At 38.6% G+C, this 15,586-nt stretch overlaps 1 protein-coding gene across 4 annotated transcripts in view; it reads left to right on the top strand.

The window, feature by feature from the left end:
* The window catches only part of AFF3 (ALF transcription elongation factor 3), a 519,828-nt gene that overhangs the window by 329,542 nt on the left and 174,700 nt on the right, over nt 1-15,586 (top strand). For all 4 annotated transcript variants that reach the window (XM_037020011.2, XM_037020012.2, XM_073239775.1 and 1 more), the window contains one exon: nt 10,176-10,212. In XM_037020011.2, coding sequence (XP_036875906.1) covers nt 10,176-10,212 — 37 coding nt within the window. The remainder of the gene's footprint in view (nt 1-10,175; nt 10,213-15,586) is intronic.

The following is a 15,586-nucleotide window of genomic DNA, read 5'->3' on the forward strand; positions in this document are numbered from 1 at the left end:
GAGACTGTCAGTGGTCCATCATCTATCGTCGCTTGTAGGTGTATCACTCCATTTCTGCCTCTACATGGGCGTCTTCCCTCTGTGTGTCTGTGAGTCCAAAGCTCCCTCCTTCTACAAGGACAGCAGTCACTACATTTAGGGCCCATCCTAGTCTAGTATGATGTCATCTTAACTTGACTTCACCTGCAAGAACCTTATATCCATATAAGGTGAAATTCACAAACTCAGTGGACATGAGCTTTTGCGGGACACTCTTCAACCCAGTACATCATCCTTGACTCCTCTTTCTCTCTTACCACACATCCAACACATCATTAGTTCATGTCTACCTTACCTTCAGAATATCCACTGAATCTAAATATTTCCCCCCATCACCACAGCTACCACTTGGGTCCAAACCACCACCACCTACATATTAGTTATTGTAATAGCTCCTAACTGGTCTCCCTGTTTCTACCCTTAAACCATCTGTCACTCTATTCCAAACCATCATCCAGACAAGCTTGGACTGTTTCAGTTCTCCAGCTATTCACCCCAGCCTCTAATGCACAGTCTATTTTCCACACAGTAGCCTCAACAATATTTTTTGAGTCTTGTCTTTTATCCATCCAGCTACTCTACATCTTTTGATTGGAGAATTTAGTCCATTTATATTTCAAGGAATGATTGACAGGTATGTGCTTATTGCCATTTTATTGTTTTCTGGCTGTTTTTATAGTTCCTCTCTTCTTGTCTTGCTCTCTTCCATCATGGTTTGATGACTTTCTTTAGTGGTATGCTTATATTCTTTCTTCTTTATCTTTTGTATATTTACTAAAGGTTTTGCTTTGTGGTTATCATGAGGCTTACATATAACAACTTATAATAGTCTATTTTAAGCTGATAAAAACTTCAGTTTGATCCACTTCTAGAGCTCAACATTTTTTACACTCCCACCTATATTTTATGTTTTTGATTCCACATTTTACATCTTTTATCTTGTGTATACCTTAACCATTATTGTAATCATAGTTGTTTTCCTACTTTTGTCTTTTAACTATCATACTAGCTTCATAATAATTAATCTACTACCTTTACTTTATATTTACTTTTCCAGTAAGTTTTATTCTTTTATATATTTTCTTGTTACTAATTAGCACCCCTTCTTTTCAGCTTCAAGAAGTCCCTTTCACATTTCTTGTAAGGCCAGTTAGTGGTGATGAACTCTGTTAGCTTTTGCTTATCTGGAAAACTCTATATCTACCCTTTAATTCTGAATGATAACTTTGCCAGGTGAAGTATTCTGTGCTGGAAGTTTTTTGCTTTGATCACTTAGAATATATCATGCCACTACGTGTGACCTGCAAAGCTGAAAAATCTGCCGACAGTCTTATAGGAGTTCTTTTGCATCTAACAAGTTGTTTTTCTCTTGCTGCTTTTAATATTCTCCCCTTGTCTTTAACTTTTGACATTTTAACTGTAACGTGTCTTGGCGAGGGGCCCTTTGGGTTTATCTAATTTAGAACTCTCTGGGTTTCCTGGATCTGGATATCTGTTTCCTTATGCCAGATTAGGGAAGTTTTCAACCATTATTTCTTAAAATAGGATTTCTACCCCTTTTTCTCTCTCTTCTCCTTCTGGGAGCCATATAATGCAAATGCTGGTCTGTTTCATGTTATTCTGTAAGTCCTTTAAACTATCTTCACCTTTTTCATTCAAGAAATGTTCTTTTGCTGCTCTGATTGGGTAAGTTGTACTGCCTCTTCTCGAAGTTGACTGATCCTTTCTTCTGCTTTATCTAGTCTCATGTTGAACTCCTCTAGTATATTTTTCAGCTCTGTGACTTCTTTTTGCTACTTTCTTATATTTTCCATCTCTTTGTTGAAGTCCTCAGCATTCATCCATTCTTTCCTCCAGTTCAGTCAGCATCTTTATGACCATTACTTTGAACTCTTTATCAGGCAAATTACTCATCTCCATTTCATTAAAGTTTTTTTCTGAAGTTTATCTTATTCTTTCATTTGGAACATATTCCTCTGTTTCTTCATGGTATTTGACTCTCTGTGCTGTTTTCTATACAGTAGATACAGTCTTGAAAGAATGGTGTAGTACAGGAGATGAACCTTTTCATTCAGGCTTGCCCCAGTTCTTGATCATCTCTCCAACCTCTGTGCTTGTCCAAGCAGCCTATTACATTTTTAATAGCTCCCACTAGTTGAGTATGTAGCAAGACACAGCCTGCAAAGGGGAGAATCTCAGCACCTAGATTCAGGCTTATGGGAAGCCAGACCCTGAGAGTGCAGCTTTTGAAAGTATATAAATATATACGGTCCTGAGAAGCTGTAAGCATAAGGATTTTTTCTGGCCACCAGAGCCAGACAATGTGGAGGTGTCTCCTGAGTGGCAATTTCAAAAACCAGGGCTCCAGGAATGCATAAGCTGCTTTCTGGAAGATACTGTTGAAGAGGTCAAGGCACAGAGAGCACCAAGCTGGCGTCCATAGCCTGTGTTCCTCGAGAGCAGATCCGTGTGCCTCTGCATGTGTGCCAACCCTGAAGCCTTCCTCTCAGTTGGAAGCTCCAGGACAAGCAACCTGCACCAAATGACTAAGGGCCAGGGGAGTGCCTCCATCCAGTCTGTTCCATGCCCTGAGTAGGTTGCCAGCCAGGACCATCCATCCAGTGGCCACAGTCCTGGCAGACCCAGGAACACAAGCCCCTCCCACCACCAGAACCAGGTGATCAAGGGGCATCCATCCCCAGGCGCAGCTGCAAACACATGCAAGGGAGACACTGGCACTCTGGAGCGTGGATGACAGTCAGTGTGAAGACAGCACCCGCCCTCCAAGGCCTCTGGAAAGGATTACAGTCATTCCCTAGATGCACATTTACTTAGAAGCCTACCACTCAGGCACAGTCATGATGATTAGCTAATTATCCTCCTGCACAGAAAGACTGAACTCCTGGGTCTGGTGCCTCCTGCTGTGCTCTGGGGGTGGCAACTATTTCAGAAGTCTTTCTCTGTGGGTTACAGTCCTGTGGGACCCACAGGTATAAGTTCTACTGGACCCCAGAGCCAGGCAACACAGAGGTGTCCCCTGGCAGCAGTCAAAAATTGGGGCATGAGCTCATTTCTGGGTGACACTAATTATTACAGTCCCATATGGCCAGGAATGCAAGCTCCCCCAGCCCCCAGAGCCAGGCAATCAAGAGGTATCCCCTAGGTGGTAGATGAAAAAATTGGGGCATCAGATGCTCCCTTCCAGGCGATACTGGTGCTCTGGAGCATGGCAAAGGCAGAGCAAGAAGGTGGCACCCACCAGTTCGCATCTCCAATGAGCGTTCCAGGAGGCTCCCAGATGTGTGTGTTAGATTAGTTGCCGGCCCCTCAGGTGAAGGTTTTAGTATAGGCAGGTGAGCTTCCTTCACTGTAAGTCTGAGTGTGATTGGCTGCCCCTGAGTGGGGATGGGTGAGTCTGTGTGCCAGCCCTTTACGAGGTGTTTCTCAGGTCCCTACCATCTTGTGGGTCTTGGGACACAAGCACCATTGGTTTTTAAAACTAGATGTTTTGGGGGCTCATCTCTCAGGTGCAGATCTTGAAAGTCAGGGTATCCAGTGTGGGGTATAAGTCCTTCATTTATTGGGGAGAAGCGCCAGGTTTGGGTTTCCTTCCTGGTTGTGGGTCACTACTCTAGGGTTAGGATTTATGGTAAGATTATGTCCCAGTCTCTCGAATTCACTTTGATGTATTTTTTTTCTTCTTTGCTCAATGTGTAGTCACCATTCAGCCAGCCATTCAGTTTTTTAAGAGGAAATTGTTCCCTGTGTAGCTATAAGCTCAGTGTGTCCATGGGAGAGGGTGAGTTCAGGAGCTTCTTATGTCACCGTCTTGATCTGGAACTTGCACGTCACCCTTGTATTCAAAACTTCCCAATGGCATCCTGCCACACAAAATACAATGCAAAGTCCTTACAATTTTTGCATCTGATCTCTCCAAAAGAAGGGCTTTGTTCAAAATACAATCAAATAAGCACTTTGTTATATAAATATTTCCTTGGTATATGTACAATTTCTGATATAATTGAGCACACATACCAAGGTTTATTTGGTTATGACTTTTCCAAAATGGTCATACGAATTTGTTTTGTTGAATGTGAATAGTGAAGTTTATTAAATAACTTCTAAGGTGAAATTGAGACCTCAAATCATTAGTACAAAACGTTTGTTTTTCAAGCCAGAAAGTTCAAGAATCTTATTGTCCATCAATAAATATATATTATATGTATATATAATATTATATAATACATAGAGCACAGAATTTCACATTTAAATTTTTTAAAGTATGTCTTATTTAAGACTACAATAGGATTTGCATGGAGCTACTTCACCTCTAGACCTTTTTGCCTTGCCCAAGAAAGAAAGAATAAGTGATTTTACAAAGTTTAAGAACATTTCATGATATTAATAATGTTTTTCTTTCAAAAAGCTCACAATAAATACTGTTAATACATCTTGTGCAAATGGAATAAGAATGTATTAGTGTCCTGGTTCTGCTGTAACAAGTGACCACACAAGTAGTAGAGAGCACACATTTATAATCTTACAACTCTGGAAGCCAGAAGTTTGAAATCAGTTTCACTAAGCTAAAAACAAGGTGCTTCCCGGACTGCATTCCTTCTGAATGCTCCAGGAGAGAATTCATTGTCTTGCCTTTCTCCGCTTCGAGAGGCTGCCCTTGCCCCCTGGCCCGCAGCCCTCACCCTTCTGGCCACTGCCTTCCTTGTCACATCTCCTCCCCGACATTCCTGCCTCCTCCTTTGTGGTTGTATCGGGCCTGCCTGGATGACCCAGGATATCTTCCATCTCAGAATTGTTGACCACATCTGCAAAGTCCCCTTTGGTCAGGAGAGGTAACACATTCACAGGATCCAGGAATTAGGGAGAAGACATCTGTGGAAGAGCCTCTGCTCTGCCTGTGACAGACTGTCACTAGTTCCCACACATAGTGCACCTCTTTTAACTGTGCCCCAACTAGTTAGTATTCTGACAACTGGAGGCTTGCAGTTCATTCATTAGATTATTAATGGTTGAGATTATCACTATTGCTAGTGGGTGGGAGCTACAGTTATTTATGGAATCTGAGGGACAAAACCTCCAAAATGTCTAATAAATGAGTAAATTAAGCCCTTATTAAGATTGAAGGGGCAATTTGACCTCACAAGGAAAGTCAATTTATCTCCACATTCTGAGTTACCAGTACCTCTAAATTAATTAGCTGAATACTTTTGAGAATTTCCCATTTGTCTGGATATTGAAGGACATAATATATAGTAAAGTCAATTGATACTGAACTTGGATATATTTTCTATTCTCTGAAGACTTAATTGAGAGTCACAGTTCCCTAGATAAACACTACCAGACATGTCTGCCTCATTCTTCCCATCTCAAAGTAATTCAATTTGGTAAAGAAAAGAATGCATTGTATTATCAGGTATTTCAACCAAGAAAAAAATGAATTTTCTTTGCCCCTTTCCCTTCACTTCTGTAGCAGTCTCATAAGTTTTAAAATGCAGTTAAAGAACCCAAAACTGTAGAACTTTTTCCATCCTCAGAAGTCAGATATGCAAACTTAATAGCATTCCACAAATACTTCGTGTGGCTATACAGGCTGAATCCGGGGGGATCAGACCTGGTCTGAAACAGTTCTTGCTGATCAGTTTCTACAGAATTATACAGAAGAATTCTGGCATCATTGCAAAAATGAGAATCCTCTTGCCTTTTACTTTATACACAGAAGGAGAATGAAAGCAGGTATGAAGGAAAGTGCTTTAAAGTTGGGAAGTTTCTTATGTAATATACTGTTACCTCTCTCGGGTTTCTAGCATTCTTCAGAACTACCACAAAATGTTTGGACTAAAGCTCCATATTTAGCAGTATCTCAAAATAACCATTTAAATTAATTGTTAATTACATTATTTTAAGCTTTATAGAAAAGAATGAGAAGAAGGTTATTGGTGTGGTAGTGAAGAAAACAAACTAAATCAGATGGTTCTTACTCCTACAGTAATTGGTTCTATTTATTTATTTCCTATAGTAATTGTTCCCGAAAATGAAAGAAGGAATATTTCCATTGCTTGCCTTTTATAATCCTAATGCTGAATTGATAGACAAGTGAGGAGAGGTACACGTACAGCAGTCCTCAAATGGTCCCAAAAAACCCATTTTTAAGTAATTCCCTCACTTTATACAGAATCGTCCTCCATCAGCAACATAGCTTAAGAACTACTATACTGTATGGATCATAGGTGCATATTTTTTCACATTTTAGGGTCCCTAAAATCCGAACATGTTTTATAGTTTTTGGTATCTTACAATTAATTGACAACAATTTTCTTTCATAGTAGTACATGAGATAATTCAGCCTCATGTGATTTTGATTGCATATGACCTTTGATGAAATACAGGATTTATAATAATACTTCATCAAAGGGTTTTCTGGGATGTCAGTATGCTTTGTTATTTCTACCTTTAACAAAATGATTTGTAAAAGGTTTACTTCCCAAATAAACACTATATTTAAAGAAGGATTTTAGGATTTCTTTTAGATTTCTGTGTACCAAACAGCAGTTGAGATGTTGGGAAGTCAGTATTTGAAAATGGAGATTAAATACCAATCGATAGATATTCTTCTAAGTAACCAGAAATGGTTCTCCTTTTGAGCACATGCCTGTCAGAACAACACACACTTGATGAATGACACTGTCAAACCAAAAGCAGTAGGTTAACCTTAGAAATGTCCTGTTAAGGGATTACAGGTAACTTTTTTTACTTCCCTGTTTTTCAGAATTTTTTTGAATGAAGAGATATTACTATTTTTTTGTTTACATAGTAAAGGCTACTTAATAACATGGCACAATCTTGGGATCAAGACAATAACAATACTGGCATAGTCTCAAATTCTACCCTTCAAATAATAAATGTGGTTTGGGCTATGTCATTTATACCTCAATAAGGCTTTTTTCAAAAGGAGTCATAGTTGGAAAGATGATTCCTATCATAGAAGTATGACACAGTGAGGTAAAAACGTAAAGAAAGCAAGGAAGTCCTCCTGAGATTTGGGACAATTTCAAAGAGCAGGTAACCCTCAGGCTTCTGTGCTGAGCCTTGAAGGAAGGGTGAAGTTTGCCAGGCAGAAGACACACAGTGGCAGGACAGGCATCCCAAGGAGAAGGAGAGGGTGCGAAGGCGGGAAGCTCTTGCCTGACTTTTGTGACATCCTTCCCATCCCTGGGTTATAGTAATCTGTGTCACATCATCTCCTCTACGGACTCTGTGCACTCCCGGGCCCTGGAGGCAGGGATTTCAGCACAAAGGGATTTCAATAAAGCCCCTCTGTATGCCTTAAGGAGCCTGACAGAGAACCTTGCAGACCTAGTAGAGTGCTCCCAGGGGCGGCGGAAAGGAGACCGCACACATGGGGTTAGCAACTCCCCAGTCATCTCTTTACAGAAGAATTTTGCAAAGGGAGATGTGGCCTTTGAGACTGAAGGGATTGGTATGAGGGCATGTAGGTGTCTGGATGGAATCACAGGAAATGCAAAAAGGGGAAGGACTTCAGTGCCTGGGCCCTTTGGAGGGAGGGGCTCTTGTTTGCTCTGCTCTATACCCAGCCTGGCTCTGGTTTCGCAAAGGATAAAGGATTCCTACACTCTGTAGGGTTTTGCAGCTGGCTGGGCAGGGCAGTCACTCCTCTAAGCAGCAGCAGCCATGGGCCCTGGCATTGGCCCACAGAGACCTCATCAGGATGAAGGGTCCTCTGGACCCAAACTTGAGAGGAGCCTCATAAAGTAACTCACGCCATCCACCAGGGACAAGCAAGATGCTGGACAAGGTCAGTCAGAATGATGACAGGATGTCATTTGTACCCACAGAGTGGCACAATCTAGAAACCATAGGCTTAGAGTCAATATTTTTGAGCTAATGTTTGTTGGTTCAGTGTACCACTGAGAAGACATCAGCTGTAAACATGAGATTACATATTACAGACAAATTTCTTTATTTTAATTTGCCCTTCCAAAAGTCTCCTCTCCAGAAGGGCAGACTTGAGCTTGTTCTTTTTCTTCAAGGCAAAGCTCATTATTATGAGTGTTACCATTAAAGGCATCTGTGTACAACTCTGCTTAACAGAGTGGGGATCCTTTCCATTTCTTCCCACCAACCCCTGCTCTCTAGTCTGGCTTGTTTCATAATGTTGCAGTGGAATTACTTTTAAAACATATGTGATTGCATGGATTTGAATATGCAACATGTCACATTAAAAGACTTGCCCCATAACAACTATAGTCATGGAGCAAAACTCTAATATAATACATTAAGCCGTATAATGGATATGAATTCCATTTCACTGGGTTTTTGTTCCATATGCTAAAATTATAAAGGAACTTCACTGAACTTTATGTGCTGCTACTTGTTTTTTTACATTCCTAACATCTCCATTCATTCTTTCATACTGCTCCCTTATTTCTCATACTAAATGGGAATTGTGCAGGATAAAAGATGAGAATTCTCAAAATAAAATTTGCATTTAACTTCAGGTTCAATTGCTTTTTACCTGGGAAGTTAACTAAACTCAAAATACTGTTTGGCAATGACTTTCTGCCATTTCAGATAAATGGAAATCTGTAATCTTTCCACCCACCACACTGTGAAATTGACAACAGTTATTTAGCAGAATGTCCCTGATGAAGTGGTTGCCAGCCTCATCTGCAGAAAGGTGATGAGAATAAAGGTACATTCGAAGGGAAGTAGTTTAGATTAAAAGTCAATAATATAATAGGTCCTAAATATAAGAATTAAAACCATAAACCTCATAGAAGAAAACATAGAGATAAAACTTCATGGCCTTAGATTTGTCAATAGATTCTCAGATATGACACCAAAAGCATGAGCAATAAAAGAAAAATAAGTTGAAATTCATCAAAATTAAAACTTTTGTTCATTGAAGGACATTACCAATAAAGTGAAAAGACAACCAAATAGGAAATATTTACAAATCATGTATCTGATAAAGGTCTAATAGCAGAATATATAAAGAACACTTTCAAAAAACAGCAAAAAGGAAAAAAAAATTAAATAGGTAAAGTATTTGAACAGACCTTTCTCCAAAAAATATACAATGGTCAATGAACACATGAAAGCAGGCTCAACATCATTAGTCAATAGGGGAATACAAATCAAAACCACAATGAAAAAACACACTTACTAGGATGGCGATAATAAAATTGTAAAAAAATTGAAAGAAAGTAGCAAGTGTTGATTAGGATGTGGAGAAATTGGAACTCTCATACATTGCTGGTAGGAATGCAAAATGATTTAGCCACCATGGAAAAGAGTTTGACATTCCTCAAAAAGCTTCACATGGCATCACCATATGGCCCCACAATTCTACTCCTCGATATATACCCAAGTGGATTGAAAACAGGAACTCAAACAAGTACACGTGCATGTGTGTTCATTGCAGCACTATTCATAATTCCTAAAAGGTGGTGAAAACAGCCTGTGTCCATTATGGGTGAATGGGTAAAGAAATTGTTACACAGACATACAATGGAATATTATTTGGGCATTAAAAAGGAATGAAGTACTGATATATGTTATGATATGGATAAACCTCCAAAACTGCTAAGTGGAAGAAGCCAGATGCAAGGGTCACACGTTATATGATTGTTCTTCTATGAAATACCCAGTATAGATAGATTCATAGCAACCAGATGCAGATCGGTGGTTATCATGGACTTTAGGGACAGGGGATGGGGAAACACTGCCTAATGCATGAGGAGTTTCATTTTGGAATGATGGAAATATTTTGCAACTAGATAAAAATGGTGGTTGTACAACACTGTGAATGCACTAAGTGCTACTGAATGATTCACTTTAAAGTGGTTAATTTTATGTTATGTGAATTTTACCTCAATAAACAAAACTACAAGTCCATAATACAAAAGAGAAGTAAGTGGTTGTGAACTGTATAACCAGAACTGCTTAACAAGCACATTTGCGTAATGTCTTCCATTACAGTAGCTCTTAGAGACTGTGATCAGTAATTAGGTTCTAAATGACAAGTAATGTGTCTCACATGCAACTTGGGTTTTGAAAATCAAAATAAGAGAATTAATTGATATTTCTTGTTGTTTTAGGACTCTCAGCTTGTTTCCTCTGGACACAGTAATCCAAGTAAGAAAGGCTTCTCTCTATAGCTTCATATGTGGGGACCGGAGGGTGGAGGGCATGAGGAGGGGAGGTGTGTGCAACAGACAGTAGGTTTAAAAGAATTTCACTAAAACAAAAATTACGTGGGAAAGAAAGAGGGCCATTTGTTTAAGTACTGTCCAATGGATAGGATTCATTTATAGGACATTGAGTGTTCCTCTATCTTTATTCAAGGGATGAAGGACCAAAACAAAAAATGGGGAGTTTCAGAGCCGTCCTAAGAGGAAAGTTATTATAGTTAGTCTCTGGCATATGTGGAGGGCAAACATCAACTAATGAGCTACCTAAATTGAAAAAAAAAAAATGTGTAGGCAAAGAGAACCAGTCAGAAGGCCTCAAGATAAATGGCCTTAGAATCTATGATGGAACCATGCCCTTTTCCAGGGATATAAGCCTATTTGTGGGAAGGAGTTTTTTTAATGAATTCAGTGTCTAATAAAACACATGGGCTCCATCACCAAAGATAGGATATTATCATTCCAGGAAGTAGTGTTCTGATTCTCTTCTTTGACACTACTAATTGGCATTTATGTTTTCTAGAGCATTAAAGATGCATAAGCTACTGTTCATGTCGTGAAAGCATGCCCATAAAGAATGGGCTTTGTTAGTTTCATGACCAGCGAGTTAGCTGAGAGCACCCCTTGACTATTACAAAGCTATCTTTGAACATGAAAATCACTCCGAGCTAGTAAATGTGCCTTTGGAACTGAGGCTCACCCACTCAGCGTCTGTGAAGGCAGAAGGTTTAGGGAGAGAAGACACCCAAACAAATATGTTAGGAAGCCCCAGACTTCTCATGTTCAGCTAGAGAATGGTCAGGGTAGACAGACAGTGTCATAATGATGCATAGACATTGTTACTTAATTATCCCACCCCTGTTTGGGGATTTGTTGTGAGCACCAGCACCAGTGGAGGGATGAAATGCCAAGTGACTTAAAATCTAAAGAAAATTATAAATTCGATAGTAAGGAAAGGAATCAAGGAATCAGAAGAAATGCACGGTTAAGTAGTGAGGTGTGCGGGCATCCACATCCTATGCCCAATGAGCATCCTGAAGAGTTTCCGCTACTTTCCTTGCTGTTCCTGCTCATTTGGATTTAAACAGATCAGGGTGAAGGGAAAATACAACAGATGAATGAATGCATTTTCTCCCAGCTTGGAGTTTTAGACGCATGGAACAAGCAAAAGAGCTGTGAGTCTCTTCTATGTTCCAGCCCCTAGACATACATATTATTTCACTTGATCCTAACAATAACTGTATGAGGTTGGCATTATCATTCCCATTTTACAAATGATGAAAATAAGATTCTGAGGTCAATAACTAGCTCAGGGTCACATGATTTTAAAAATGACAGGTAGGATTTGAATTCAGGGATCTCTGCCCCAAAGGTAACAGTTTCCGTCCTATCACCTTGATCCTAAGAAGGTTGCTTCTGTCATTTCTCTGTGAGTTTCAATTCTTGACTAAGAATTGTATACTGTGATTTTTGTACACATGTTGTGTATTTTTATGGCATATCATAATATTCACATGTTTATACTACAACTTAGATGATGTGAAAGCACATGCCTTCTAGGGAAATGTGGGCTGGCACTTGCCTTATGTGGTACAAAACCCTCTGACATTTCATTGTATAGGGAAATTTGTGATGGTTTTCTCTTTTCTGAAGCTAAAGGGAGTGCTTCTGTGTACTTTTCAAGTAAACCTTCCTCATAAAGTCAAGCGCATGTATAAAAAGGTTAGTATCACTGATTAAAAATCTGAGCATTCTCTGTAGATCATAGCACATTTGAAACTCTAAGAGAGCTAATCCCACTATTTCTTGTGCTGTTTCTTATATTTGGTTTGGAATCATGACAGTTTGGAATGTTTTTGGAATCATGACTCCAATAAATATGTAGAAAATAGAAAAAAATCTGAATTTCAGAAAAACCAAATACAAAACGTGTATGTGTGAATGAACAAACTAACTTTCCATACTTTAGGTTAGTTTTTTCTTTTTGAAATTAGAAAAACTATATTATGTAGATTCTAAGGGAAAAGAGTGTATAAATTAAACAATTGTTTAAATCCAGATCTTTTACAAGATAGATACATAAGTTTACTGAACTGCTGATTAATATTATAAAAGAGAAGCTTAGTAAGCATTGAGAAACTTAAGTATTAAAATAGACGATGTATGTTTACATTTCTTAAACATTACAAGTATCCTGTTCAAGTGGCAGGCTGAGCGTCAGCACATCTTCCCATCCCTTCAGAATCCGCATAAGTAACCATAAAGCTATAGTGATGGAGATAAATCCATAATAGCTCTGAGAACAAGAAGGGATGCCACCGACAATCCAGAAATTCATTTGAGTTCCTGGGAAACAGAGGTAGAAGGACCACACTGTCAGTTAGTCCTGGGTCATGACCCAGGAGAAAGAAGGAAAACAATGAAACTAACAGGAACCGGTCCCAGTGGTGGTGGGAGCTCCAAGAGACGACAGATGGCCACTCAACCCAATGGAGACCAGGCGTGGATGTAGGCAGTGACAGGAGCATGTGGGCCATTCTCCCACCCACAAATGCCCCCCATCATCCTAATTGGTTCTCATGCAGAGCATTCAGTTTAATTTTCCTCCCAGAAAGCCCAAAAGACCAAAAAACATAGTGATACTTGCTAAGAAAATAAACAGCAGACTAGAACTAGTTGGAAGCTGACACCTAGGAGAAAAGTAGAATAGATTCTGAGATAAGAAAACTAAGACCTTAAAAACAGACATACATGGGAGGAGGGAGAACAGTCAACTATTCTCAAGAAGAAAATAAGCAAAATGCTGCATACCCAGAGTAATGTACTTCCAATTTTTGTCGGGGGTGTGAGAAGAGAGTCAGGACTTACAGCTTGCCTCGAGGCCTCTCTTTTCCTGAACCCTAGATAAAGCATGTCCACTTTCACAGAGCTCTAAATCAGGCTTTCTTACAAGGGAAAGGTGTGTTAGGAAAGTAGAGCAGTATACAAATGTAGAAAATCCACACCAATTACCTTTATCAACCGTTACCATTCAGCAATGGGAACACGTAACCCCTGGGCACCAAAGGAAAGAACTGGCCCAGAGGTCATCAGTCCACTTAATTCAAGGGACAGAAGAAAAAGTTTTCATGTGTCATTACAGTCTTCAGAAACATTTGTAATTATTTGTATTTAATGAAAAGAGAATAGATTGGTATGAAAAAGAATCAGTTACAAAATAAATGATCACTTGAGAATTTAAAACATGGTCAATAAAATTTAGGAATTTAATAGAAACCATAGGTATAGCTACAGTCTAGAGCCTGGAATATAAGGTTGAAACTCTTTTCTGAATATAAAGCATGAAAGGAAGTTAAGATACATGGATGACCAATCAGGGTGGAAAGGTCAAAATCCAGCTAATAGTAGTACCAGAGAAAGAAAGAAAATGAAAAAGATAAATGACAGTAGAAATAGAATTCCAAGGGACATGAGCAATTCACTGTCAAAAATACTTATGTACTAGGAAAAAAGACCATAAACAAGAGCAAGGAAAGACAACAGATAGCAGAGAATTAGATAGAACTGCTAGGACCTAAGATAGTGGAATTAACAAGCCCGGAATATAAAATAAGAGGGCTTTTTAATTTCCAGAAATAAAAGAGAGGCTTGAAAATGTGGTAAAGAACAAAAAGATTTGAAGTACTAATCAGAACCTCTAGAGGGGAAAAGATATGGCAGAAATTAAAATTTCTTTCATCAGATTTAACAACAGATTAAGCACAGCTGAAGAAAAGGATTAATGAATTGGGAAATTGAACTTAAGAAATTATCTAGAATGCAGCTCAAGAGACAGAAATGGAAAATACAAAATGGAAGTGTAAGTAGAATTCTAGAAAGAGAAAAGGAAATAATAAAGGAGATAGTGGCTGAACATTGTGCAGAATGAAAGACACTGAGCCACAGATTCAAGAAACCCCAATGAATATCAAACAGGCTAAAGAAAAAGAAGTCCACACTGGATACATTATAGTCAAAACTGCAGGTCACGTAAAGAAAAAAAATCGTAAAATACTCTTTAATACCTTCAAAGAAGCAACAATTAAACCTCTAATTGACTTCTTAAACAGAAGCAGTGGGAGCCAGCAGAGAAATTATAAGTTCACTTTTGGACATGTGGAAGTTGAAAGCTGATTCTCAAATTTATTTGATAGGACAAAGGGCTATGGACAGCTCAGACACTTCTAAAAAGAAGAAGGTTGGAGCTTTGCTTTACCAATATTAAAAATAAATAAATAGTTTTAGCTAAGTAATCAAGACAACAAAAGACAGATTGAGCAATGAAACAGAATAGAAAAATCCAGAAATAGACCCAAATATGAATACTAGATGCATAAGAGAGCTGATAATATAGACCAGTGGAGAAGGAATGGGCTTCTTAATAAGCAGCACCATAATAATTGGTTACCAAGAGGGAGGAAAATGAAATTAATCCCTACCCGGTGTCATATACAAAACTATATCAGGTATTTTTGAAAACACCTAAATGTGAAGAGTAAAAGTATGTGCTTCCAAAAGATAATACAGAATATCTTTCTGATGTATTTCTTATATAAAACAAGTGTCAAATAAAAGAAACTGTTGATAAATTAAAGTATATTAAAATGTAGTACTTATAATCATCCAAAGACACCAGAAAAAGAGTCACAAGACACTAGGAAAACTTACTTGAGATGTGTGTGTAAGTATATAACATTTTTATCAAAGCAATAAAATGTTTCTGTGAATTAAAAAGAAAAATACTACTGCAAAAATACATTTTAAGAACTGAAAAGAAATGTCCCAGAAGAGGAAGCACAAAATATCCTCCTCATCAGAACTCAGAGAAATGCAAACAATGCAACAAAATTGCATGGTACATTATTAAATCAGAAAAACACTTTGAAAGTTTAACTATATAGGAATTTGAAAACCAGTTTAGGATTCCCTGGTAAAGTTGGGCATATGTACGCCCTACATCCCAGAAATCCTAACATGCGCCTGAGGAAGGATGCCCAGGAATGTTTGTAACTATGTCATTCATAATGGAAACCCCTAAATGTCCATCAGGAGAAGAATGACTAAGAAAATCACAGTAGGTACTTATAAGGCAACACTGCCCAGCAGTGGGGATGAGCAGATCAAAGCTGCCGTGCGTGATGATGGCTGAATCTAAAACTGCTAACACTGAGTGACAGAAGTAAGTCTCAGAAGAATGCAGACAGTATGATCTCACTCACATACAATTTAAAATCAGAAAAAACTAAGGAATATTTTATTTAGAATAGATACATGAGTGGTAA

This window comes from Manis javanica, chromosome 1 (genome assembly GCF_040802235.1).
Source record: "Manis javanica isolate MJ-LG chromosome 1, MJ_LKY, whole genome shotgun sequence".
NCBI classification, from domain to species: Eukaryota; Metazoa; Chordata; class Mammalia; order Pholidota; family Manidae; genus Manis; species Manis javanica.